The sequence below is a fragment of the Papio anubis genome, chromosome 9 (genome assembly GCF_008728515.1).
Source record: "Papio anubis isolate 15944 chromosome 9, Panubis1.0, whole genome shotgun sequence".
NCBI lineage: Eukaryota > Metazoa > Chordata > Mammalia > Primates > Cercopithecidae > Papio > Papio anubis.
The window spans coordinates 17,351,411-17,379,157 of NC_044984.1; the positions used below are offsets into that span (position 1 = coordinate 17,351,411).

At 37.6% G+C, this 27,747-nt stretch overlaps 1 protein-coding gene and 1 pseudogene across 7 annotated transcripts in view; both read left to right on the top strand.

The window, feature by feature from the left end:
* Positions 1-27,747, top strand: part of PIK3C2G (phosphatidylinositol-4-phosphate 3-kinase catalytic subunit type 2 gamma) — a 422,739-nt gene that overhangs the window by 125,923 nt on the left and 269,069 nt on the right. For all 6 annotated transcript variants that reach the window (XM_021922093.2, XM_021922095.2, XM_017945702.3 and 3 more), the window contains 3 exons: positions 5,094-5,225; positions 14,613-14,727; positions 23,832-23,962. In XM_021922093.2, the coding sequence (XP_021777785.2) occupies positions 5,094-5,225; positions 14,613-14,727; positions 23,832-23,962 (378 nt within the window). The remainder of the gene's footprint in view (positions 1-5,093; positions 5,226-14,612; positions 14,728-23,831; positions 23,963-27,747) is intronic.
* On the top strand, positions 832-2,255 carry LOC100997721 (annotated as a pseudogene). Its single transcript, XR_161902.5, has one exon. The product of XR_161902.5 is annotated as a zinc finger CCHC domain-containing protein 9 pseudogene (transcript).

Sequence of the window (27,747 nt, forward strand, 5' to 3'; positions counted from 1 at the left end):
AGAGCAAGAGAAACTGCCACTAAGAAAACCATCGGATCTCTAAGAACTCACTCACTATCATGAGAACAACATGGGGGAAACCGCTCCTGTGATCCAATCACCTCCCCCCAGGTCCCTCTCTCAACACCTGGAGATTACAATTCAAGATGAGATTTGGGTGGGGACACAAAGCCAAATCGTATCAACTTACATTTCATCTGTCTACAAGGAATGTGTTTTTTACAAACCAGTGTACTAAATGCACAATGGCTGATATAAATTATTATAATACTGATTGAATAAATAAATATAATGCTGGTATACAACCTACAATTTGCCATATATTGTGTTATATAATAGCAGTTCCATTTTGTGAAAAAGGAAAAGTAAGACTTAGAAAGGTTAAATGCATTACTTAGAAAGATTAAATGCATCTTAGTCAATAAGGTCATTTTTTGAGCGTAGACATCCAAATCTAAACTTGCACCCATCCTCTCCACAGACAGTTTATGTATTGGCATCTCACAATTATCATTAACTCAGTAACATCATACCCTAAACTGTACTAATTATTCCCATCCCAATTTCCTCTTTCTTCTGTGTTCCCTATCAGTTAAAAATATCTGTTGGAGGTGCTGGAGAGGATGTGGAGAAATAGGAGCACTTTTACACTGTTGGTGGGACTGTAAACTAGTTCAACCATTGTGGAAGACAGTGTGGCGATTCCTCAAGGATCTAAAACTAGAAATACCATTTGACCCAGCCATCCCATTGCCGGGTATATACCCAAAAGATTATAAATCATGCTGCTATAAAGACACATGCACATGTATGTTTATTGCGGCACTATTCACAATAGCAAAGACTTGGAACTAACCCAAATATCCATCAATGATAGACTGGATTAAGAAAATGTGGAACTCGACTGCTCTGGGGGATTCGTGCGCGGTAAAAAGCTGCGCGGCAGCGCAGTGAGGTACTTCTGATGAAATTATGACCAGGTGGGCCCGAGTTAGTACCACATGTAACAAGAGACCCTTGCCTGCAACATCATGGGAGGACATGAAGAAGGGGTCCTTTGAGGGAACAAGCCAAAACCTACCAAAGCGTAAACAACGTGAAGCCAATAGGCTATCCCTCAAAAATGATGCACCCCAAGCAAAACATAAAAAGAACAAAAAGAAAAAGGAGTACTTAAATGAAGATGTGAATGGATTCATAGAATACCTAAGACAGAATTCACAGATGGTTCACAATGGGCAAATTGTAGCAACAGACAGTGAGGAAGTAAGGGAAGAAATTGCAGTTGTTTTAAAGAAAGACAGTCGACGGGAAGGAAGATTAAAAAGACAGGCGGCAAAGAAAAATTCAATGGTGTGTTTCCATTGTAGAAAACCTGGTCATGGAATTGCAGATTGCCCAGCTGCCCTTGAAAATCAAGACATGGGCACTGGGATATGTTACAGGTGTGGGTCCACAGAGCACGAAATAACCAAGTGTAAGGCTAAGGTAGACCCGGCTCTTGGCGAACTTCCTTTTGCAAAATGTTTTGTTTGTGGAGAAATGGGGCAGCTGTCTAGATCTTGTCCGGATAATCCCGAAGGACTCTATGCTGATGGTGGCAGCTGCAAGCTTTGTGACTCTTTGTGGAACATTTAAAGAAAGATTGCCCTGAAAGGCAGAATTCAGAGCGAATGGTCACAGTTGGTCGCTGGGCAAAGGGAATGAGTGCAGACTATGAAGAAATTTTGGATGCACCTAAACCGCAAAAACCCAAAACAAAAATATCTAAAGTTGTTAATTTTTGATAACAACTAGCACTATCATTAGTTACCACCTCGTCGTTACTTTCTAAACCAGGCCCACATCACGAGTTAGAGTTGAGCTCCCTTGTAGCCAGGACTATGCTGTAGATATCAGTATGATCTGGGTGTGATGGAAAACAATTTTGTTTATTATGTCCATCAAATTGTACTTCTAGCACTGTTTGGAGAAAATTGAAGAATAAGATGATTAAATGGATTCTCTAAAAGAACATATTTTAAGAGACAGAACTTAGGCATAACCAAGTAGTTGTATACCTGATTGTAACAATCATCTTTTATAAAAGCAAAATTATGCATAAATGTAAAACACCCCTAAACAAAGGGTACAAATGAATTTTTGGTTATATCGTTTTCTTGGCTCAAAGTATCAATTTTTTATTATAATAGAAATTTATAAGTTGCTAGAGAGTCTATATTTTTAAAATATGGAATAAAAATGCATTTTCTATTGCGGAAAAAAAAAGAAAATGTGGCACATATACACCATGGAATACTATGCAGCCATTAAAAAGGATGAGTTCATGTCCTTTATAGGGACATGGATGAAGCTGGAAACCATCATTCTGAGCAAACTATCGCAAGGACAAAAAACCAAACACTGCCTGTTCTCACTCATAGGTGGAAACTGAACAATGAGAACACCTGGTCACAGGGTGGGGAACATCACACACTGGGGCCTGTCATGGGGTGGGGGGCGGGGGGAGGGATAGCGTTAGGGTATATACCTAAAGTAAATGATGAGTTAATGGGTGCAGCACACCAACATGGCACGTGTATACATATGTAACAAACCTGCATATTGTGCACATGTACCCTAGAACTTAAAGTATAATAACAATAAAAAAAAGAACTTATGAACACACAGAAGGAAAGAACAGACACTGGGATCTACTTGAGGGGGGATGGTCGGGAGAGGGAGAGGAGAAGAAAAGATAACTATTGAATACTGGGTTTAATGCTTGGATGATGAAATAATATGTACAACAAACACCATGGCATGTGTTTACCTATGTAACAAACCTTCATAGGTACCCCCAACCTAAAATAAACGCTAAAAAAAGAAATTCTGGAAATAAAAATATAAAAATTAAAAAAAAAAAATCTGTTGTAATCTAGAAACTAGAATTCATCTTTAATTCTTTATTGTCTTATTTCACTGGTTGCCAACAATCAGACATTAGTTATGCTTTTTACTTCTTCTTTTTTTTTTTTTTTTTATTGAGATGGAGTCTCGCTCTGTCGCCCAGGCTGGAGTGCAGTGGCGGGATCTCAGCTCACTGCAAGCTCCGCCTCCCGAGTTCCCACCATTCTCCTGCCTCAGCCTCCCGAGTAGCTGAGACTACAGGCGCCCGCCACCTCGCCCGGCTAGCTTTTTGTATTTTTTAGTAGAGACGGGGTTTCACCCTGTTAGCCAGGATGGTCTCGATCTCCTGACCTCGTGATCCGCCCGTCTCGGCCTCCCAAAGTGCTGGGATTACAGGCTTGAGCCACCGCGCCCGGCTGCTTTTTACTTCTAAAATAGCTCTTCTGTCTTTCATCCTGCTCACTGCTCTATGACCATGCTGGATCTGGATTTGATTATCTCAGTGGACACCATGAGAAGGAGAGAGAGATGTACTTCCTCAAATTCAATTATGGTCATTGACTTAACTTCTCCTTATCCCCAAGGTTGGATGCTGTACAGGCACTGAAAAAAAGGAGTTACCAATGTTTGATTTGAAACCCAGGGTAAAAACTGCTCCCCAGTCTCCAGATTAGAAAGCCAATTCCTAGTGTGAGAAGATGCTTAGTATTACCTGAGGCCTCAGCTGAGTGAACCTCAGTCAGCACCTTTCAGTTGGACAATAGGCTTTGGTCATCATTGGTACTCTAATAATCACCTACTGCTCAAACAATTTAACATCATAGTTCAACCAGGAATGACAAGGCCAGTAGATTCTGTGTATTTCCCTCACACCTCATGGCCATCAGGTATCATCCCATAAAGCTGCTCAGTCACTCTTCAAGTCTCTGTATCCTTCCCATTCATCAGTGATTTATCTCCCATGACTCTGGCCTTGTCTGCCAAAGTTTATTCCAATTTTCTCATTCCTCTTTAGCATTCTCACCTACTAGTAAACATATCTCCCCATCTCCGCTCCTAGGAAAAAACATTTCTTTCATCTCTTGATCTCCTGAGAAAATTGAAAGAAAAAAATTTCTTTCATTTCCTGATCATATAATTCTATACAATTCAGATGACTCCAGAAAAGAATGAAAGGTCCATGTCTCCCTGCCCCTATTAGTGATGTCAGATCACAATCTCAACTTTCTGTCAAAAGCCCCTTCTCAAACAATCATGCCACCTATGTATACCCCACCCAGTCTTATAGTAGTATTTATGACCTTCTGGACACTTCCTTATATATATTGATGCCTTCAACCCAAACTCGAGTTTTTCTCACCATCAAAAACCTTGTGTCTATCCTTAGCCAATTTAATTTGCTAGTATCTATAATCCATCCAGTATCTGAGTTCAGAGTGTCTTGACCTTATTATATCCAGAGACTGTATATGTGTTACATTTCAGTGACCATCCCACAAATTCCTAGGACCTCATCATGATCCAGAATGGTCCACATTTAAAATGACAAAAAACTCTCTACACTTTGGCTCTTTCAAATATTTATTTTTGACTTTAGGGAAAAGTTCAAATTCTTTTGCCTGGCATGTAGAGCTCTTAAGCATTCTGGCAACCACTTATCTTTCTAATTACATCCTCCATAATTTCCCCTGTCAACTTGACTTCATCTTTTGTTCTAGCCACAATGAACTGTTCACCATTTATCAGACACACCTAGTCGTTCATCCATATATGCCCCTGTCTGTGCTTTTTCCTCTTTCTGGAATATTCTTTTCCAAATCTCCACCTCATTATAGCTTAATCTTTCAGAATCATTTTGAGTTATTTCCTGCCTCCTCCAACTCCCTAACACAGTGTCTTTCTAAGTCTGTTTTTTATCTGTGCTTGCAACAGATTAAGAATAAATGTTCAAGTTATTGTAACTTTTAAAAATACACCTACATGTCAACATGATCAGGAATAAGTTTCATCAGTTAACAAAAGCTCACTATTCTACATATTTCTGTTGAATTTTCATTTTTACAGATTAAACAAAAAATTTCAAGAGGCAGCCTCAATTCAAATAGTTAAATATCTTTGTCCCAGACCAGTACAGTATAAGAACATTTTCATTAAAATATCAGTACAATTGGGTAGGTAATGCTACTTCTTTCTTTTGTTCTTAGGATCAATTTTCCCCTTGAAATAAAGTCACTTCCAAGGGAATCCATGCTCACTGTAAAACTATTTGGGATTGCCTGTGCAACCAACAATGCAAATTTACTGGCTTGGACTTGTCTTCCACTGTTTCCAAAAGAGTAAGTGTATCAATTGTGAGTAATAAGCCTATCATTTCAATAACACATTCTTAGAAGTAAATATTTGGGAGTATATGGCATAATGAGGAAATCAAGACATTTTATTCTAAAATGGACATAGTTCAATATAAATCATGACTGCTGAAAGCAGAACTGAAAAGTAAAATTGTAGAAATGGCTTTCAAAACAGGACTCATGCTGAACTTGTCAGCGGGGTCATTTATAATGAAAAGGTATAGGCATGACCAGTCTCAATTACTTTTTCTTTTCTGACCAACTGATTTCTTTGGAATTAGTAATTCAAAATGATTTGGATTAACACTGTCATTTAGAAAGAATGTAATTCATGGAATTCTGGCTAAAGTAAAATTATACAAGGTAACTGACTTACTGACCTTTTCTTGTCAAGAGGAAATATTTAGTAACTTTAAGGTGATATTTTTCAGAAAACTAGGTCAATTATAAGTTCAGATATTCTCTCAGAACTAACGATCATTGCAAAATGAAGTGTTCATTTAACCATAAGTCTTGGAAAATATTAATATTCGGAATACTTGATAAAATCAATTACATGATGTTCTATGGTATTAAGGAAAAAATTTTTTAAAAAATCAACCATTTTTCACATGGCTAGTCTTGCTTCAGAATCAAATGATAAAATTTGGGACTTTCAAAAAATCAGCACATATATTGTAATGTTAATATTTTTATAACATATGTTTTTCCCTCTGCTGTTTTAGAAAGATATGGTGATACAAATTTTTTTAAGTTATTAATTTTTATTTCCCAGACCTAATCAATATAAAAAATTATTATCAGCAACCATAATAGATGTTTCAAATCTTCTTCGTTGGATTAATTCTGATGTAAGCTCTGTGTGTGTGTGTGTGTGTGTGTGTGTGTGTGTGTGTGTCTCTGTTGTTTGTTCTCATGCTTTAGCCCATTTCTATACCATTGTTCCTTGAGGACAGGGAATGTATTTATCTTTGTCATATCTATCATCTAACGTAGCACCTCATATAAATAGGCAATCAGTACAGGTTTGTTTACTAAATTGAATTGAGGGAAAAAAACAGTCCCTATAGAGGAGATAAAGAATGAAATAAGATTTCAAGGTCTATAAGAAACAGTTTATCCCTAAAAGCAATACCTACTGCTGTTAGACATCTCAAAGGTATGATTTGTATGCTAAGAACTTTATTTTCTTTCTCACTAGGAACAGCTATACAAGTGTCCTTCCTTCTCTTGAGTGAGTTTCCTTAAAGTTTCACCTGCAGTATTTGTAATATCTACCATTTTTTGTAGAATATTTCTAGCTAGTCACTGAAAAAAAGAAAAAAGGTTAAGTCCATTTTACTCTCACATCATGTAACACACTACTTGCACACAGCAATCAATAAACACTAAACATACTTAGGAATATTTTTGTCTTTAAAACTAATCTTCAAGGCATTTTTCCAGATGGTTATGATAGTAAAAATACCACCTCTATGTTGTTTTGTCATATGTCACTTACCATTGGTAAGCACGTTATAGGCGAGTGGTCATAGAAGATGAGCATTTGTGAGAGATGGCATCTGGGACTGATCCTAGGTGGCATTTGGTTTAAGGGGATATGTCAAAATTGTAGATAACAAGACATCAAAAAACACAACTCACTTCAACAATTACTCAATAAGGATTTCTAAACATTTTTGAAAAATGCCCTGTTTCTCCTGAAAATCAGAAAATCTGCTTTTCTCCTGTGGTAGACAATTTAAGGAAATACAGATATTTTTAAGAAACCAGAAATATGTCACATGGGGCAACTGGGAGACTGCGAAGACTCCACTTTGCTCATTGCTTCAAGTTACAAAGATATTAACCCAATTTATTTGATGCAGATATTTCCAGATCACAGCAAATTGGTGACTTAATTTCATTTCCTTTGATGGGGTAATCCCTGCTCATAAACATTTGGTATTGAATCTGTCTTTTATTACAGTTCAAATTGCCCATAGCTAGCCATGTGGAACTATAATGAGTGCTTACGTCATTATTTTTTCCAACACATATATCAACTGAAAATACGCAGAATTAAAGGTTTCCTATCTCTTTGTGGTTTCCAGAAGTGGGTTTCAGAAAAACCAATGGTGATTAAACTCAGATAAATCAGTTAGGGCTGCATCAACAAAGTCTGAAAATAAAAATAAACCTCTTCAGTTTCAAGCATGCAAACTTGTCTTCAATTCTATTTTTAAAAGTCTCAAATCCAAAGGTAAATTTGGCCCACAGAAGTTTTATAATCCTGTGTTTTGCAGAAAAGGCTTCCACTGCACCTACATTTGTAATGTCGCCACAATGTAGTGAGAAAGCGTTATCCTAACCTCAGCAATTTCCATGAGCTTCCTCCCCTATTCAAGTTCAAAATTAATAGTATCATAGTTACTTAGCATTTTTAAACTGTGGTAAGCTACTTCAGCAGAGATTCTCAACCCAATTAAACAATAGAATTTTCTGAGGATATTTAAAAATAAACCCAAAGCCCAAGCATGCCCAAAGATTCTAATTTAATTGGTCTGTGCCTGGCCTGAGCACCAGTATTTTCAAAGCTCCCAAGGTGAGTTTAAAACCTTGGAAAATTAGGATGTTTTTCATAAGTTCAAAAAAGGTCTAAAATAAATCTTAACCTCAAAACAATTAGATTAATTAGAAAATTTCCTGAGTAGCCAACCCTGACTCTACTGTATCAAATCGTTTCAGCTCTATCTTCAAAATCATAACAACAACAACAAAAACTGTGAATGAGAATTTCTTATTGTTTTTCTCTCCTATCCAGGAGACCGTCAGTTAGTCCAAATATGTCATTTACAGATAAAGAACTCTATGATGAAGGAAGGTTTAAAAACCGGCAGTTGGTCACCAGACTACTTAGAATAGAACAAGAACTAGAATGCAGGTCTGAGCTTTAACTACCTTAAGCCACCTCCCTTCCTGCTCTTAGGTGCCATGCCTTAATCCATGAACACTCTGTAAACACTTCACTACCCTACAAGAGGGATATAATTTAGATATTGTCCCCTCTAAATCTCATATTGAATTATGGTCCTCAGCGTTGGAGGTGGGTGCTGGTGGTAGGTGTTTTGGTCATAGGAGCAGATCTCATGACTTGGTCCTGTCCTCGAGATATTGACTAGGTAATCACAAGGTCTCGTTGTTTGGAAGTATTCGGCACCTCCTCCCATCTGCTCTTACCATGTGAGACACCTGCTCCTCTTTTGCCTTCTGCCATGATTATAAGCTTCTGGAGGCCTCCCCAGAAGCCCAGCAGATGCCAGCACCATGCTTCCTGTAAAGCCTAGAGAACTGTGAGCCAATTAAACCTCTCTTCTTTTAAATTGCCCAGTCTCAGGCATTTCCTTACAGCAATGCAAGAATGGCCTAACCCAGAAAATTGGTACCAGAGTAGGGTATTGCTATAAAGATATCTGTGGTTCTGGTGTTAGAACTGGGTAACAGGCAGAGGTTGAAAGAGTTTGGAGCACTCAGAAGACATGAAGATGAGATAAAGTTTGGGATTTCTGAGAGACTAGTTAAATACTTGTGGCCAAAATGCTGATAGTGAGTGATATAGACTCTGTGAAGGCTGACAAGGTCTCAGATGGCAATAAGGAACTTATTGGGAGCTGAAGCAAAGGTCACTCTTGTTATGCCTTAGCAAAGAATTTGGTTGGATTGTGTTCATGCCCTAAGAATCTGTGGAAGTTTGAACTTAAGAATGATGATTTAGGGTATCTGACAAGATAAATTTCTAAGCAGTAAACCATCCAAGAGGTGGCCTGGCTGCTTCTAACAGCCTCATCTCAGATTCAGGAATGAAGAAATGACTTAAAATTGGAATTTGTATTTAAAAGGGAAGTAGAGTGTAAAAGTTTGGAAAATTTGCTGCTTGACCATGTGGCAGAGAAAGAAAAAACATTATCAGGAGAGAAGTTGAAATGGACTTGGAGCAACCACTTGTTAGACATATTTGTGTGACTGAAAAATAGCCAGGTGCTAATAGCCAAGAAAATGTGAAAAATGTCTTGAAGGCATTTCAGAGATATTCCAGGCAGTACCTCCCATCACAAGACCTGAGGCCTAGGAGGAAAGAATGGTTTCTGGGACTAGGCCCAGGACCTTGCTGCCTTGTGCAGCATCAGAACACTGCTCCCCACACCCAGGTTGCTCTGGCTCCAGCCTCAAATCAAAGGGGCCCAGGTACCGCTTGGGCCACCACTTTGTAAGGTGCAAGCTATAGTCCTTGGCAGCTTCCACAACGTGTTAAGACTGCAAGCACAAAGAGTACAAGAGTGAACGAAGCTTGGCAACCTCCAGCTAGATTCCAAAGAATATATTGGAAAGCCTGGGTGCCCAGGAAAAAGCCTGCTACAGGGGCAGATCCCTCACAGAGAACCTCTAATAAAAAAGTACAGAGGAGAAATACGGGGTTGGATTCCTCACAGAGTCCTTACTGGGGCACTGCATAGTGGAGATGTGGGAAGTGGGCCACTGTTCTCCAGACTCTGAAATGGTAGAGCCATCAGCAGCTTACAAACTCAGCATAGAAAAGCCACAGGGGCAGAGCTGACCAAGGTCTTGGGAGCCCACCATTGTATCAATGTGCTTGGGATGCAGGATATGGAGTCAAGGGTTATTTTGGAGCATTAAGATTTGATGACTGCCCTGCTGGGTTTCAGACTTCCATGGGACCTGTAACTCCTTTCTTTTGGCCAATTTCTCCCTTTTGGAATGAGAATGTTTACCCAATTTCTGTACCCCCATTTTATCTTGGAAGTAAGTAACTTGTTTTGATTTTATGGACTCATAAGTGGAAAGAACTGATTTCCAGATGAGACTTTGAACTTGGACTTCAGACATTTTAGTTAATGCTAAAATGAGTTAAGACTTTGGGTGACTATTGAGAAGGCATGATTTTATTTTGGAATGTGAGAAGGACATGAGATTTGAGGAACCAGGGGCAGAATAATATAGTTTGGATGTTGTTTCCTCCAAATCTTGTGTTGAATTGTAGTTTCCAGTGTTGGAGGTAGGACATGGTGAGAGAGGTTTGGATAATGGAGGTGGGTCCTTCATGGCTTGTGGCTGTCCTTGAGATAGTGAGTGGGTACCTGCGAGATGTGGCTGTTTGGCATTGTGTGGCACATCTTCAAAGCTTGCTCCTGCTCTCACCATGTGAGACACCTGCTCACTCTTTGCCTTCCACCACGACTGGGAGCTTCCTAAGGCCTCCCCAAAAGCTGAACAGATGCCAGCACCTTGCTTCCTGTAAAGCCTGCAGAATCAGGCTTTTCTTTTTAAATTATTCAATCTCAGGAATTTCTTTTTAGTGACACAAGAAGAGCCTAACACAACAGGGTTCCAGCTCAGTCTAGCCTGGGCTCTACTCTTGCACATGAAACCTATTAGACATAATAAAGTCAGCTGCCCAAAGAATTTTATAACATCAGGTCTTTTGGTCCTGCCAGCTACAGATTCTTTGGCTCCAGGATGCCAGCAGTGGGCACATAGAATACTACGGCTAAAATTGATATTTGTTTTATTTAAACACCTTACCTTACTGTTTGAGGAAATGGGGCCCAAAGAGGGTAAACCAGCCCATCTGTTCTCCTGGTGTCACAAATTTTGTGTTGGCTTTTCTAGTCAATGAATTTCTATGATACATTTAAACTGAAAATATTCTTAAGGATACTTCAGAACAAATATTTTGAAATACTATGTTTAGCAGTGTAGTCCTTCTTCTAATGGCATCATATTAAAAAGTCTCAAAGTATAAGAGTGATTCCATGGATGTGTTTTTTAGAAGAATTTACAAACCTATAGCCTAGCCTAACTGGTATCATCCCATCTTTCTGAAGTTCACCCTCAACTACCAGCAGAACCTCAAAGCTCTATGTAAACTCTGAAGACCATTGATTTTGTCCAGAAAGCTCAAAAAAGGTAATAAAGGGAAGGTAATAAAGACAGGCTCCAGATGTCCTGACACAGGAATGGAAAATGTTCTTTCCATTATATGAAACTCTCTTTTTGTGTCTCCTGCCTTCGAAATGTTTAATTTAACTAACATAATAAATGTTTTCATAGGAGTAATACTTTAAAAAGCGGCCAGTGGTCCCCATTTGCCCAGTCATAAAAGTTTTCATTTTCATCTTCTTTCTGAAAACTAACAACACACTTAGATGTATCTTTTCACATTTCAATTTCACATCTCATTTTCCTCATCTTCCTTATATTCTCTATTTAAAGAAGTCCCTGGAAATGTATTTCCTCCATTCTGCTTGCAATATACAAACATATTTTTAGGCAAACTTTATTGTCAAAAAGTAAATTAACTAATTAGCTAAAATCCAAAAATATTTTCAGGCAAATTTTGTTATCAAAAAGTAAATTAACTAATATTAAACACATGAAGAACCTCCAAAATAGTGCCAAACATTTATTTCCTTTTCCCCCTGAATGACTTTAAGTTAAATATTATATATTTATATATATATGACTTTAAGTTATAAATATTTTATATATATATATATATATGGCTTTAAGATGAATATTGTATTAGCCTTTTTGAGATGGAATTTCACTCTTGTTGCCAAGGCTGGACTGCAATGGCACGATCTCGGCTCACCACAACCTCCGCCTCCCAGGATCAAGCAATTCTCCTGCCTCAGCCTCCCAAGTAGCTGGGATAACAGACATGCATTTGTTGATACATTGCCCCATACACACACCTATGTCAAATGTTCTGACTTCACTCTGCCACATGTGCCTCAGGGTTAAAGCCATGGTGACTGTTAATACATCCAAGACTCCATCCAGGCACAGAAATTACCATCAAATTCTTGAGAACCCTCATCCTCTGTCCAGACCAGCTTAGATCACTCAGATTTTTGGAGTATAGCATAGCCAAGACATAAAAATATAGTAAGGATGCAAATATAACACATTCCACAACTTAGGTGTGAATAAATAATGCAACTCATGTATCACACTCTTCCTCATGAGCTCCCACCCTGTAACTAATGAGAAGAAATAAAGTTTCATCTATGATAAAGTATTAGTTCAGTAACTTTAACTAGTCCTTTTAGAAATATGCAGTCTCTTTTAAAAAATGCTGGGTCACTCAGATAAATTTCTTATACCCTGTCTCTCTTCCTAAGAGGGGGAAAGGATATATAAGAAAAGGAGAAAACAAAAAAAACATAAAAACAGATCCTTTGCCCTGGTGACTTCTGATATCCAAATGAAAGCCCCTTTTTAAGCTGATGGATGCTTGTTACAGCTGAAGTCTCCAGCTCATGACTGGGGCTCCCCCAGCTTGGCCAGGGTTTCCTGGAAAGCCCTGGGTGACTCAGGCTCTCACAGGCACCATAGACCCTCCTGAGGTTTGCCAGCGACTCCCAGTTGGCCCCAGGTTGGATGGTCCTATCAGATGCCCTTATTACAGAAGCCCTTATTCCCACCAGGGAAACTCTGGAAACTCTCCCTCTTGAAAATCTTTAGATATTTCCAGATCCCATCTCAACTACACAGAAAGCAAAGAAGGCCCAGAAAAGCTAAATTCACGAGTTCCTCCTGCTTGTTAATTACGGACACCAAGTTTAATGGCCATGCCACAAGCAGTGCAGAACCACTCAAGAGGTGATTGCCTTCCAGGATCTGAAACAGGGAGTGAGAAGAGGAGCTCCTCTGCCTTCAGCATTATGTTTTGCTCACTGATCTCACACTTCTCCCCACCTGCTTGCCAAAGCAGAGGAGAGGCAAACTGGGACACCTGTGTCCGCCATGCTTACTTGACTCCTTCTTTCTCTGCCTCTACTTCTCATCCTCCCAAACTCCAAGGAAGTGATGGGCTTTTCTTTTGTCATGTTCTCCTATCCAATATGGCACATCCTCCTCCTTCCTCACCTCTGTTGACTCTTTCCCATGCACAGAAACATTTTCTGTAAATGCTGTGGAGAACAATATGACCTCCAAGTTTCATGTTGGACAAGCTTCTTCCTCCTCTTGCATTCTGCCTAACACTAATGCAAAACTTTTCCCAGGCAGTTGGGGATTTGGCCATTTGGAGTGAAGGTCATATGCTCTGAAAGGCAAAGGTGAAAACTACAATAATAATTTTTTAATCTTTACCTCTATTAAACTAATCCATAGCTTACTAATACTGGACCCCCGATACTGTTATACCAAGACAGATTTTCTTCAGGTAAGGGAGGGATGGAACAAAGAAACAAAGAAGACTCAAAATTCATCCTGCTAGAAGAATATTCTTAAGTCATCTAAAACATCTGCCCACATTTTAATAAAGCACATTATACTCCTCTAGGCAGATATGTGCTGACAATATCTTTAAATAGAGAAAATAATAAAAGAAGCAGTCTTCAGAAAGCTAAAGGTCTAAAGAAAGCTTTATTTGTTGAATTTCTTCCTCATGTTTTGCATAAGATCTGTTAAACGGCAAGATGGAATTGTATATTGCTTTTAGAAAAGCTCACTTGAGGCATTAAAGTTCTTTATAAACTTAAATTTAATTTTGTTGACTTTCAGTTTTGCACTTTCAATTTGGCATATTAAAATCCAAGACTGTTTTCCATGATCATTGGAACATTTTACTGATATTCTGATTCATATACACAGCCAGGTACAACTTCTTTTTTAATTCACATAAGGATCTGTGGATTTGGATGTTACTGAAGCTGTTAAAACCAACCACGAACTCTTCCCTGTTTAAAGCCTTCCCTGTATGCACTCTCATTTACTATGGTAATTTACCACTGATTTTTAAACATTTAGAATATGAATAATCTTTCTATTTATGCATAAGGAAGCGTTTCCTCCGTGAAGCCCTGCAACTATTTTTATTCGGCAGAGCATATGCTATGCTAATTTAAATCTTTTTTTCTATAAATTTAGAACTTATATCTTTAAAGATTCCCAGGGGATTTAGTCACTCCGTGGAGCAAAATATGTTCTGAAGAGTTGACATCTGTATTGATTTAAGGCAGTTGTAACTCCAATAATATAAATCTGAAATTCTTAGTCCCACCTTATAATCACCATTGATGGCAATTAAAAATAAATGCTACCCATTAGAAACCACTGTGGGTAAATAATTTTCTCATGTGGAAAATAAATGTAGGCATTTATGAAAATAGCCAAGCATGTGGTATATTTGAAATGAACTGTTAATCAGTGTCTGGGCTGGTGGACTATCTCATTTCTTTTCTAGCAACCGAATAAAGCCCCTCTAAGAGCGGATTATGTTTGTATTCCAAAAGAAAACATTTACAGATAATTATAACTTCCCTCATGAAGTGACTCCTGTCTGTCTGTATGTGTTGTCTTTTGCAGAAAATCCATTCTCGGGTCTATGCTATTCAGCATGACATTACAGAGTGAGCCTCCCGTAGAAATGATAGCACCAGGAGTGTGGGATGTAAGTCAGCCATCCCCAGTGACCCTGCAGGTAAGTGCCAGGCTACAAGATTAAAGTACACATGGCAAGTATTGGTTGATAAGTAGTTTGCTGTCAATTATAGAAACAATTTCTTCCAGGATCACACATATTAATAGTCTTCTCTACCTCCAGCCTTCTGGGATTTGTGAAACCTCTACTGCTTTTATTTTATGTACAGTACTCTCAAAGCACTTTTCTCCCAGCTTGTATAATGGCAGTTTCAAACCATGCTTCATCCAACAAGGTCATGTTGGAGAACTATGGAGTGTTACCATTAGTATACTCACTATGGGCATTCATTTTCTTTCTATTGTCTAAAAACAGTCATTGGTATGTATTATTAACTTGGTATCCTACTCACACCTGCCTCTGCTTCGTGTCATATTTCTTTAAAATCTCTTCTGTTATATGTTTCTAAAATGACTAGCAATTAACTGAGTAGCAGGAAAAAAACCTGCAAACTAATTATCCTTTCTTTTTCTTAAAGTCTCTCTACCCTGTGTTATTTGTGATCATAAAAGAAAGGTGGTAAATTACTTCAGGCTTTCGTCCTTAGTGCTGACAGCTCCTTATGGGTTCCTGATTGTAGTTCATCAGATTGGTTGGAAATGTGAGGCATGCACAGTCTCATATAGAGAAATGCATGGAATATGAACTTTTCATCTGTATAGGAAAAATTAGAAAATATTCTCTGGGCAGCATCCTCTAGAACAGAGATTTTCAGCCTTACCAGTATTGACATTTTGGACAAGAAAATTCTTTGTTGTGGAGGCTGTTCTGTGTATTTCAGGATGTTTAGCACCATCCCTAGCTTCTTTCCACTAGGGATGCCTTCTTTCCACTAGGGATGCCTAAGGGACTTTCTCAGTTCTGGCAATCAAAGAGTGTCTCCAGATATTGTCAAATGTGCTTTGAGAAAAGGATTTCCTCAGCTGACATCACTGCTCTAGAAGAAGTTAGTAGAGTCTCCCAGCTCTTAAGTTTCCAGGCTTGTGGTGAGGGGTTTGGGACATAGAGTGGAGAAAGATGCACAGAAAAATATTTAACATGGAAAGGAAAAATTAATACTAATAAAAATATGGCATCACATTCTTGCGGAGGAAGATTCGACCAGATGACACCTAAAGATCCACTTCTAATCTGTGGACGTGTTAAAAAAGAATGCTTATTCAGATTAGGTCTTGGCACAACATCATACACACTCCACACATGATATCTTACCAATTAGCACTTGTTCTGTTTTAAAAGAACAAAAAGATAAGTATATCCATGAATAAAGAGGAGAGACTCATCACAAACCCGGTAAACATATTCTACTAATAGAGAAAAAAAGCAAAATGCTAGAGGTTCAGTTCAATCACATTTGATTCATGTTTCATATATGACTACTATGCTCCAAATATTATGGTAAACACTCTTACAAAAAGGAGCGAATACGTAATACTAAGCCAGGAATTCAAGGAATGCGAAATCCAGCTGGAGAGACCGACTTTCACAACTCACACTGATGTAATGTGACAGACAGGATAGCCATTGTAGGGACACTAAGACAGCGAGAATAGCAATGAATATTTCTGAGGGAAAGTAAAGAAATGTAAAAAGTCTGGGGACAGACAGACACCCAGAGGACATGACATTTGAATGCCCTTTATAGAATGAGTAAATTCACACTAACGAGTTTCAGTGGGAAGGATTATCCAGTCATAAAGGAAAGCACAGTGTAAACACACAGATTCAGAAAAGAGTTGGCAGTTTCAAAATATGGCAAGTTTGTTAAGATTAAAGAATAAATTATGTGAGGAACAGTGGTAAAAAAGTGGAAAACAGTGGTAAAAAAAGTGAAAAACCTTCTCTACCATAGGTAGAGAAGACTACACATACTAGATTGTGTACCAAGTTTGGACATGGTTATCTCGGCAGTAAGTCATAAAAAGTAGTTCTAGCAATGTTGTAGAAAATGCCTTAAAAAACAAGAAGATTGGATATGTGAACACTTGCTTTTGTTTTGCTTTGGGTTTTTGTGTGTATGTTACTGGTTTTTTTTTTTTTTCTTGTTTTTTTTGTTGTTATTGTTGTTGTTTTTGTTTTGCTGTGTTTTGTTGACACAGGGACTCACTCTGTCACCCAGGCTGGAGTGCAGTGGAATAACCATAGCTCACTGCAGCCTCCACATCCTGGGTTCCAATTATTCTGTCATCTTAGCCTTTCAAGTAGCTGGAACCACAAGTGCATGCCACCACGCCCTGTTATTTTTTTCTTATTTATTTATTTTTGCAGAGATGGGAGTCTCACTATGTTGCTCATTCTGGTCTTGAACTCCTGACCTCAGGCAATCCTCCTGCCTCAGCATGCCAAACCGGTGGGATTACAGACATGAGCCACTGCACCCAGCCTGGACTAAAATATTAGAAGAATATTTTAATGATCTAAGTTAAGGATCATAGGGCCAAAAACTAAGGAAAAAAAAACAATTAAATGGTAGATTTTAGAAACTTTTTTTAAACAGAAAGGGGTGCAACTATATGCAGGAAATATATAGGGAAACACAGACAGAAAATTGAGTTCCTGAGTTCATAGTAATATCTTTAGTTTTAAGAATGAACACAGAGAAAGGATAGACAGTCTTCAACAGGGTAATAAGATGAACTCAGTTTGAGATACCTTGCATTTTATATAGACCTATGGGGAGCCTAAGTGTAGATATAAGTGATCTTTCTTTAGGAGGACAAATGTATTTTCTATCTAACTATTTCTTGACAGGTCCAAACCACCTCAGCTTAATGAAAATTTTCAAGTATGACCATTGTCAGAGTTTTGTGGATATAAATTCATGATTTTAAGGTTCTATGGGGCAGAGAAGAGTGATGGTGGTAGAAGAAGGAAAAGAAAATCTATCAGATGAGACTATCCTTGATACTTCTCAGGATGAGGTGAATAGTTCCTTTATGAACACAGATTTTGGCAAGTGGAATCTGAAGGAAAACTTCAAATATTCAATAGTGGCACAGATTTCCAGGTAAAGATCTGGATCCATAACATAATTCATCTTAAAAATAAGTGGAAGAGGGGCATGTAAATCATTCCACAGTATGCAAAAGTTAAACTATCCCATTTTTACAAAATAATTTCAAATTGCGTAGATACATTAAAAGCCTCTCAGCGTGATTTTAATTGGTGATGCAATATATAAAATAAGAGTTATTAAGGTAGTAAAGACAAAACCTTTAAGACTATCAGTTTAATTGAATAGTCAGCTAAATTTAGAGCACAATCTTTCAACCTAAGGATTATGAGATGATGAAATTACAACCAAGTTCTGCATCCAGTGTTTCATTAAGGAGTTAGTATGAGTCTCAGGGAAAGACATTTGACTGAGAGTTAGAAAATCTGGATTCCAGTCTTTCTTTTACAGAAAACTTTATGACCTTGAATAAGTCACCTAACCTATTTTATCCTCTGCATAATGAAAAGATTATACTAAGCCTACCTGACTTCACTTTTCTGACTGTCCTGATTAGACAGTGGTTACCGCCATGCTGCAGCCACTCCGGTATGAAAAGGGATGTGATATGACACAGATGTGATCGCTTTCAGGCAATACTTTTTTCAGGTCCTATGGTTGATTGAGGTACCAACTGGAAGCAGTGGACAGAGTAAAATAGATTTTAGTTCAGAAATGGAGGCAGATGACACATAAGTTATTGCTTGACTCACTTAGCCTGGATCTCCCTCAACTTCCTGCCTCTCCCTGAATGCAATGTAGTGGAACAGCTCTGTCACATATTCAAGCACTAAATGCAGAGCTGTTTCATAGGAATTCATGCAGTTCTTGTTCTAGTCTATGTTTCTTTATTATTATTATTTTTTGGAGACAAAGTCTCACTCTGTCGCCCAGGCTGGAGTGCAGTGGCACGAACTCGGCTCACTGAAACCTCCTCCTCCTGGGCTCAAACAATTCTCCTGCCTCAGCCTCCCGAGTAGCTGGGATTACAGGTGCACGCCACCATGCCCAGCTAAGTTTTGTAACTTAGTAGAGATGGTATTTCACCATGTTGGCCAGGTTGGTTTGGAACTCCTGACGTCAGGTAATCCACCTCATCTTGGCCTCTCAAAGTGCCGGGATCTATGTTTCTCTACTTCCTCACCTCCCCATTTGTATCTAAAATCACTGTATTCTGGCTTGCCACCACTCTTAACTGTGGTTAGGTACCTGCTGATTCCTAGGTGCCAAATCCAGTGGTGGTTTTCAGTCCTCATCAGGCTAGCCCTCCCTCTGCTCTTCTTGGCACTGTCTGTCTCTTCCCCATAACTGAACTCCCTCCTCTTCTTCAGAGATTGAACTTTCTCCCTCCTCCTTCCACAGAACTGAACCCCCTCCTCCTCTGGCTTTGGTGTTACTGCCCTCGGTTATCTCCTTCCACTGCTCTCTGGTCATCCTTTGTCTCCTTCCCAGGCTCTCACCAAGGACAATTCTCAAAGGTTCAGTCTGCAGCCCGCTGCCCTGCACAGTGCACATATTCTCCCTGGATGCTCTCATTCATTTATTTTCTTTAAAAAAAAAAAAAAACAACAGCTTTCTTGAGATATAATTCACATACCATACTATCCTCCCATTTAAAGTGTACAGTTCAGTAGTTTTTAGTATTTTCACAGATACATGCAACTATCACCGCAGTCAATTTCAGATCATTTTCATCACATCAAAAAAGAAATCCCATACCCCTTAGCTCTCACCTCCTATTCCCCCAATCCTAAGCAACCACTAATCTTCTTCCTGTGTCTATCAATTTGACTATTTGGGGCATTTCATGTAAATGGAATCATACAATCTGTGATCTTATTTGTGGCCAGCTTCTGTCACTTAGCATAATATTTTAAAGGGCATCCAGGTGGTAGCCCCGATTGGGATTCATTCCTTTTTCTATATTACATATACATTTTTATACAATAGTATTACATTATTATAATATGTACATATGAATATACCATCTTTTATTTATTAATTTATCAGTGAATGTACATTTGGATTCTTTCCACTATTTAGCTATTAAGAATATTGCTGTTATTAATGCCTATGGGCACGTTTTTGTGTGAACATGTTTTCATCTTTCTTGAATACATACTGAGCCATGGAATTACTGGGTCTCCTACATTTCTAAGGTTCTTGTCTCAATATCTATCTAAGTGTACTTCTGAGTCTGTATCTCTAGTTCAGACTTCTTCACACCTCAAGATTCAGACAAATATAGCCGCATACTTGCTGAAACTCCCACCTGGATATTCTATTGGCAGCTTCAAATGAAACATGCCCCAAACGGAGCCCACTTCCTCTCCAAAATTACTTTCACCCTCTGAATTCTTTATGTCTGTTCATGCCCCCCACACACCTACCTGTTTTTCTTGCCTCCTTCCTTCTTTCTCTCTACTCATATCCAGTCCATACTACATCCTGCCAATTTATCTTCTATATTTTTATTGCCTATCCTCTCAATTCCTCACCTCATCTTCTGGTTTCCTTGGCTTTAGTTTTGTCATTCTCTAATCTAAAATTTATGGAGTCACAAGGGTGATCCTTCTAAAACTTAAGTCTGAACCTGCCAGTTCCCTGCTTAGACTCTTCAATAACTCAGTGCTACCCAGAGGATTAAGGCCAACCTCTGTAGCATGACCCCTCTTCCATTGCTTCTCTTGCCAGTCCCTGTTTGACACTTTAAGCTTCAACAACTTTGAAAATGTTGTCATTTCTGACATACACTGTCCTGCTTTCAACTTACGTAAATTTATGAATACTGTTCCCTGTCTATAATGTGCCCTCTCCCCTTCACCCTCCACTGTCCACCCGTCCTCTGACTCTGTGTAAATGAGATTCATCTTTTTCCATCCATGGACCCTCTAGAAATCTCTTCCTTACCCCCTCCACTCTTCTCAGGCCAAGCAGAGATAAGTGCCCTTCTTCTATGTTCACGTAATACCCAATAGCATTTTTATCAACATATTTACCACATCATATTCCTTTCCACTGACTGAGTGATCTCTGATGGCATTGAAGGTATTATATCACAAGCATCTAACACAGTAGTTGGAATAATTTATTTGTTAAATTAATGATATGTATCCATATTTCTGATGACTACAAAAACACCGCCCACAGGTATGTCTCAATTTAGCCCTTTGGTCCACTTATCTGAACCTGAATACCAAAATGTTTAGCTCTTCCTTTTAGCTAAGTGAGACGTCTCCTTAAACCACAGATCTTACTCATTCAAAATGTTTTACTTTATCTAACATTTTAGTACATGCTTATCTTCCATTATCGTCAGTGTTAGGAAGAAGCACCAGTCTTATCATTGATACAGAGGTTTTAGAACACGTTATATTTTGATTTCTAATGTAACAGAGATCCTTTTTTTTCTCACTCCAAAACCACCATATGGATCCCTCTTTTACAATTCCTTTTTTCAGACTTACCACAATTGCCATCCAGTTAGCAGTTATCCTTCCTTCCTCTGAACTGCAATAGAACTAAGGGTCTAACATGCGTATATCTTTTCTTTTCTTTTTTGTGAGACAGTGTCTCGCTCCATCACCCCAGCTGGAGTGCAGTGGCACGCGATCTCAGCTCACTGCAACCTCCAGCTCCATGGTTCAAGCAATTCTGTCTCGTGCCTCAGCCTCCCAAGTAGCTGGAATTACAGGCGTATGCCACCTTACGTGGCTAATTTTTATATTTTTAATAGACACAGGGTTTCACCATGTTGGCCAGGCTGGTCTCGAACTGCTCACCTCAAGTGATCTGTCTGCTTCAGTCTCCCAAAGTCCTGGGATTACAGGCATGAGACATCACGCCCAGCACGTGTGTCTTATAATACCAAACCACACACAGTCAAAGTGGAAGTTCTTGGATAATCTGACAGAATCATGGGAACCCAAAATTGGCCCAGGGGCACCTTATGGCTATGGTTGTGGGGCATGGACACTGGGGACATTCACAACAGCTCCCTTAAGCAGTGCCAAGTCATGAAGCCATAATAGAAATCACGGTGGCCTAGTGTGAATGACAAAGGATGAGCAGAAGAAATGAAGCGAGATGAATCATTAGAACACAAGAAGTTGATATCCAAATGTGTAAGGAGGTGTGAATTAGAAGGGAGCATTACCAGCTTTGAATATCTTCCTCTATTCCCCCAAAAAACCCATATTGTTGTTGTTGTTGTTGTTGTTGTTGTTGTTAAAATCAGGAGTATATCCTCAAGGCTTAGCCAGGAATGTGAAAAATAGATGTCATGACGCATGCAATGCTGACATTTGAGTACATCTCCTGGAGCATTCCTTTAAAAAGAAATTTGAGACCAAGGCCAGGCTTGGTTAGCCACAGCCATAGAAGGAGAAAGAACAGAGTCGAATGTTTGTCAGTACTGAAAGCACAACAATGAAGCACAGCTTTGGGGTGCTATGTATTTATTATCCTCTATTTTAATTGTTAATGTGTGTGCCTTTTCTCCTCAATTAGACTTTAAGTTATCAGAAAATAATAGATATTACTTATATCTTCCATAATGTATGGTGCCTAAAAGTGTTCTAAAGCAAATGCATTAAAGCATAGTTTTGGGGAAGTTTTCTCTTATAAAGAGTACAAAAGGCAACTAGGAAAAATTCCATTACTTTCTATAGCAACTCAAGAATCAGTAGCTATTTAGCCTCATAATTCATGAAAAAATGCAATTTGATAAAAGATCTCACTCACGTATCAGAAGTAAAAATTGTTTCCTACGTGAAATATATACAAATAGTTTATTACAGGTTTGTACACAGGAATTATTTTGTATGCTCATCTACTCTTCTCAGTTTTCTCATCCACCATGCCATTTACTTAGTATCAACATAACATTGTACTAACTCATTAAGAGCTATTTAAAAATATTTGTCCATATAAAGAGTAGCATGTAACTTGCTCGTACTGGATGCCCTTCCCTCTAAGGTACCAAAGTTCATCTTTCAAGATCAATTTTTGTCATGAGGCAAACTTTGCTGTAATGTTTCAGTTAAGCTGATCTCGTACTTGTTTCTTTTATCATGTTGGAGTAATTGATACACTGTAATGCAGATTATATCAAACACAAAAATTATAACAAATGCTAGAGGTTATAGAATGAAATTACTAAAACTTTTTCAAATAAATAAGCGCTCAAATATATTAAACTGTATTTCAAACTGAAACTCATACCATCTGCTTTGTAAGGTTCCTCAATTTTCTCTGAGATTCCAACCCAACATAATTCAGCAGAAAAAAATAATGTCTGTGGGATTTCTAATATTAAAATGAAAAAAAAAAAAAACAGTATGTGTGATAACCTTAAGCAAACCTATGGAGCCCTAAAATATCCTGCTTATTTACATAGTCTGGAACTGCCTTTTTGTTAACTGTAATTTTATTTACTAGAATCAGATTCTGAATCACTGAAACGTGGTTTAATGGTAAGTAGATTGAGCCAGGAAAAAAAGGAGGCCGGATTCTGGAACTGTCTATAAATCTGAACTACAGAACCAAAGCAGAAATATTCTATTTGACTTTTTCCTAACACAACAGTTCTTTATCAAAGAAGAGCTCACTCATGTGTACAAAATGATTCCCAGACTTGCAGATTTCATGAACTAGAGATCAATATAGATTAATTCTATTTTCTCAAGCAGGTTACTTGAAAATAGCATTATTACCAATGTTAAATTTCATCATTTCATAAGGAGACATTTTAACACTGAAATGTAAAAAGGATATAATGTCAGCATTAACCAAAAATGTAACATATTAATCTTTATGGAGAGATTGTATATTATTATTTCTCTTATTTTCCCTCAGACAACATTACAGGTGACCCATCTATAATTATTTATACAATTATTTGTATAAATAATTGGCTAAATACCTTGTATATTTAGATCCTAATTCCAACCTCTAATAATTATTTTAGAAATTATTTTAAAATTATAAATAACACAGAAAAAATAGAAGTTGTTCCATTCTTTAGTTTCTATAAATCTAAGATAGGAGTATTAAATCAATAATGTATTTTGAGACACTTTCAACACATATCAAATCTTTTTTTTTCTTTCAGATTGATTTTCCAGCTACTGGGTGGGAGTATGTGAAACCTGATTCTGAAGAAAATGGAAGTAATCTTCAAGAGCCACCAAAGGAGTGTTTAAAACATATTGCCAGACTTTCACAGAAACAGACTCCCCTACTGTAAGTGACCTAGGTCTTGTAAGTGAATTTTGCCTGCTGTTTATGATTTCCTCAATCATTCTTGAAGCATGACATCTTCAAAGAGTGAGCCTTCCTTCCTACATAACTCATTTCATTTCCTAATGTCATGCTTATCGGATGGTTAATTAATGTTTAGGACGTAAATAAGTAATTCTGTGTGCTTTTAACGATTTGTTTCCTGTGGTCTTAAGGAAAAGTAAAAAGTTTCAAAATTATTCAGTTCAAAATAACAAAGCAGAGAGTGATCAGATGTATATCAGCACATAGCAGTGATAGACCATCTCTCAGCCTTCCTTCCAGGAGGTAGAAAGTTGTTTTAGTCAACAGGGAAAAGCAACATTTAATTAAGGCAGGTTTTAAAAAGAGCAGTAAAGAAATAAGTCTTGTTTTAATAGCACAAAATTAGTGACTAAGGAGTACTTTGTAAAACGATAATTCTTTGAATAGAACCAAAATCCCGAGAAGAACTATTAGGGAATTAGTGGCATTTGTACTTGTTAGGGGCAAAATGCATGTCACAGCTGATTATGCTCATTAATAACATGCCAAAGGCATCAGACTAAAAAAGTCTGTCTCTCTCTCTCTCTCTCTCTCTCTCTCTCTGTATGTGTGTGTGAGAGAGAAAAGATATATAACATGATAACAGACTTTACTCCAAGAGTGAAAATTAATGTGAAGGTTTTGAACAAGGGAATTACGTGAGCAGAAGAATCTTGAATGATCCCTTTGACCACAAGTTGCAGAATGGATTGGAGTGGATGTGACAGTAGAAGCAAGCAGCACAGCAAGGAGGTGAATGTAACAGTTTAGGCAAGAGATCATGATGGCTAGAACTAAGATGATAGCAGTGGATATTAATAGAGGTGGCTAGATTTGAGAGACATATTTTGGCAGTTGAGAAGACATAACTTGATGATTAATTAGAATTTTATAGTAAGTCCATTAAGAAATTAAAGTCAAGTTTAAGCCAATAGAGAGTCCAAAATTTTGAGTTGATCAACTTGGCAGATGGTAGAGTCATTTTTCGGGAGGAGGAATCAGCTTGGGCTATCCCATACTAGGGCAATGAGTGTGATCAGTTTTCTTTCGAGTAATCTTGCTACTTTCCTACTCTCTAATTTCAATGTTTATTACTGTTTTTCTCTTTCACTTCAAGCCAGGAACATCAAACCCCTTTTTAAACTTCAAATGTGCAGGTCCTGCTCTCATCTCAAGGCCTTTTTATTTGATATTCCCTCTGCCTGAAAAACTGTTTCCTAAGTTCTTCACATTACTAAATTATATCATCCTTTAGGCTTTCACTTAAGTGTCACCTCAAAAAGTCCTTCTCTGACCACTCTATGTGATGAAGCCCTGTTTCCCTCACTCTCTATCACATTACCTTTTATGTTATCACACTTAACACTAGCTACTATCCTGCTCACTCATGTGTTTAGCTCTTCTTCCTCTCAATGATTTGCAAGAGCTGGAAAAAGCAAAGAACCCATCTTTCTTGTTTATCACTATATTTCTAATGCTATACACTGATAACAATGTGTGTGAAATAAGTAGATTATAAGGACTGAATTGACTTTGCATAGTTTCTGGTATAAAAAGTTGCCTTAAGAACTGAAGATGACAGAAGATTCTCATAGTCTTCATGACACATATGTTGACAATCCATTGTCATACTAGACTACTGTCATCTTAACTAGATGAAGCTTCTTTTTCTGTCTTACTTGAAAATGTAAAACTGTGTGTTCAACAAGTGTGCCACAAATAAGAGGCTAGCATATTTATACTTAGGTTTTTAATATGAAAAAGATGCCTTGACATTTTAAATATATTCAAACAAAAAGAGGTCAAAACCAACAAATAATAATCATGGTAACTGCCTTGAAATATCAGAGGTTTGTGTTTTTAAATTAACCCCAGTGAATTCTAATTGTTTTATATTTCAGTTTCTATTTAAGCTAATAACACTCATAAAACAAGCAACATTTTCCTCTGTTTCACCCACTCAAATACAATTATTAATATTCAGCATGGTGCAGTTTTATTCTGGACTGTGAAAACAGATGGAGAACAGCCTTCAATGTGGTGAAACTTGTGTTAGAATCAGATTAACCTCCGTTTCCCAATGCCACATTTTATCATTTAGTTGACTTAATTATTCCTTCTTTAAAACTGACCAAAAGTAATCACAGTGAGGAAGTTCAGACTCAATGGAACTCATGAAAATATGCCTGTGATATTTGTAAAAAATAAAAATTGAAAAAAAAATCTTCTTGATGTCAACCAAAAAATGCTTCCAAATCTAAAGACCCCAGAATGAAATACGTAACCGTATATGTTCTAAAATAGATTAGTGCTTCTACTTCTACTGTGAAGAATACCTAGTGCAAGACCAATCCCCCTGACTGACAGAACTATGATGAGAGAAAGATACAAAGCAACTGTTTTCATAAATTAAACAGAGAGGATTTGAGGTAAGCCTTGGGATTAAAGTGGCTTTCAGCCTGGAGTCACTTTCTATACCTGGGTCCTCCCACATGACTTGGGAAGGTAGAATATAAGAAGAGAATGCAGCTCCTGCTGAGATATTTTTTAAAAGGCAGAATTTAGAGTTCAGTGATGCTGAGGCAGCTGGCATCTTCAGAGCATCATACCACAGGACGAGAGCTACACAAATCTGTATTGGGGTCTTCTTAAATATTTAGTTGAGTGCTAAACTACTCGTGAGCAGGTGGAAACTTTCCAGGGCTTACAAGAGAACTACTTCAGGGAGATATAAAATAAATGTGATTTGAGAAGCCACACAATGCTGGAAGACATAGAAATTCTGACCAATAAGAATAGAGAAAGCTCACAGACCATCCTTTACATTTAATAAAGAAACCAAAATGATGCATATTAGGATTAAGTCCATTCTAGCCCTAGATTAAAGACTAAAGTAGGCTCAACCTAACAAATAATAAAAACCAGTCTCAAAAAAATTAAGCTGATCTTCCAGTAATTGAACTGTCTACTAAAAAACATGAGATTCAACACCTGAAAAATAGCAGAATGCTGACTCTGAATAATGTACTATTCTAAATGTCTAGCATATGATCAATAATTGAGAAAACTATTGGAAAATGTCTAGTATACAATCAGTAACTAGGGAAATAATTGGAAAGAATCAGGAAAATATAAAAACAGCTTGGGGAGAGGAAGTGGTTAATAGAAACAGATCCGAAGAGTTTTAAATTAGCAAATAATGATTTCAATACAGCTATTATAAAGATATTTAATGATTTTTTAAAAGATGTATATGAATGAAAAAATGAATCTTACTAAAAAATGGAAATTTAAGAACTGAAAACACAATACCTAAAATATTTGTTTAAAAAAATCAGTAAATGGGCTTAATAGATTGCAAAATGCAAGAAAAAAAGAACAGTGAGCTTGAAGACAGGGCAATAGGAATTATCCCCCATGTTGAGGTACAAAAAGAAAATAAACCTTGAAAATAATGAGAGCACCTTGTGACCTGAGGGACAATATTAAACAATATGTGTGCATTGGACACACCAAAAAGGAGAAAGATACTGAGGCAAAAAATAATTAAGGAGATGGCCAAATTTTACAAATTTGATTTTTTTTGTAAAAATTAACCTACAAATATAGGAAGTAAAAGTCTTAGTAACCCATAAGCGAATACATACTCTCTCTCTTCCTTCCTTCCTTTTTCTCTTTCTTTCTTTTTTTTCTTTCTTTCTTTCTCTTTCTTTCCTTCCTTCCTT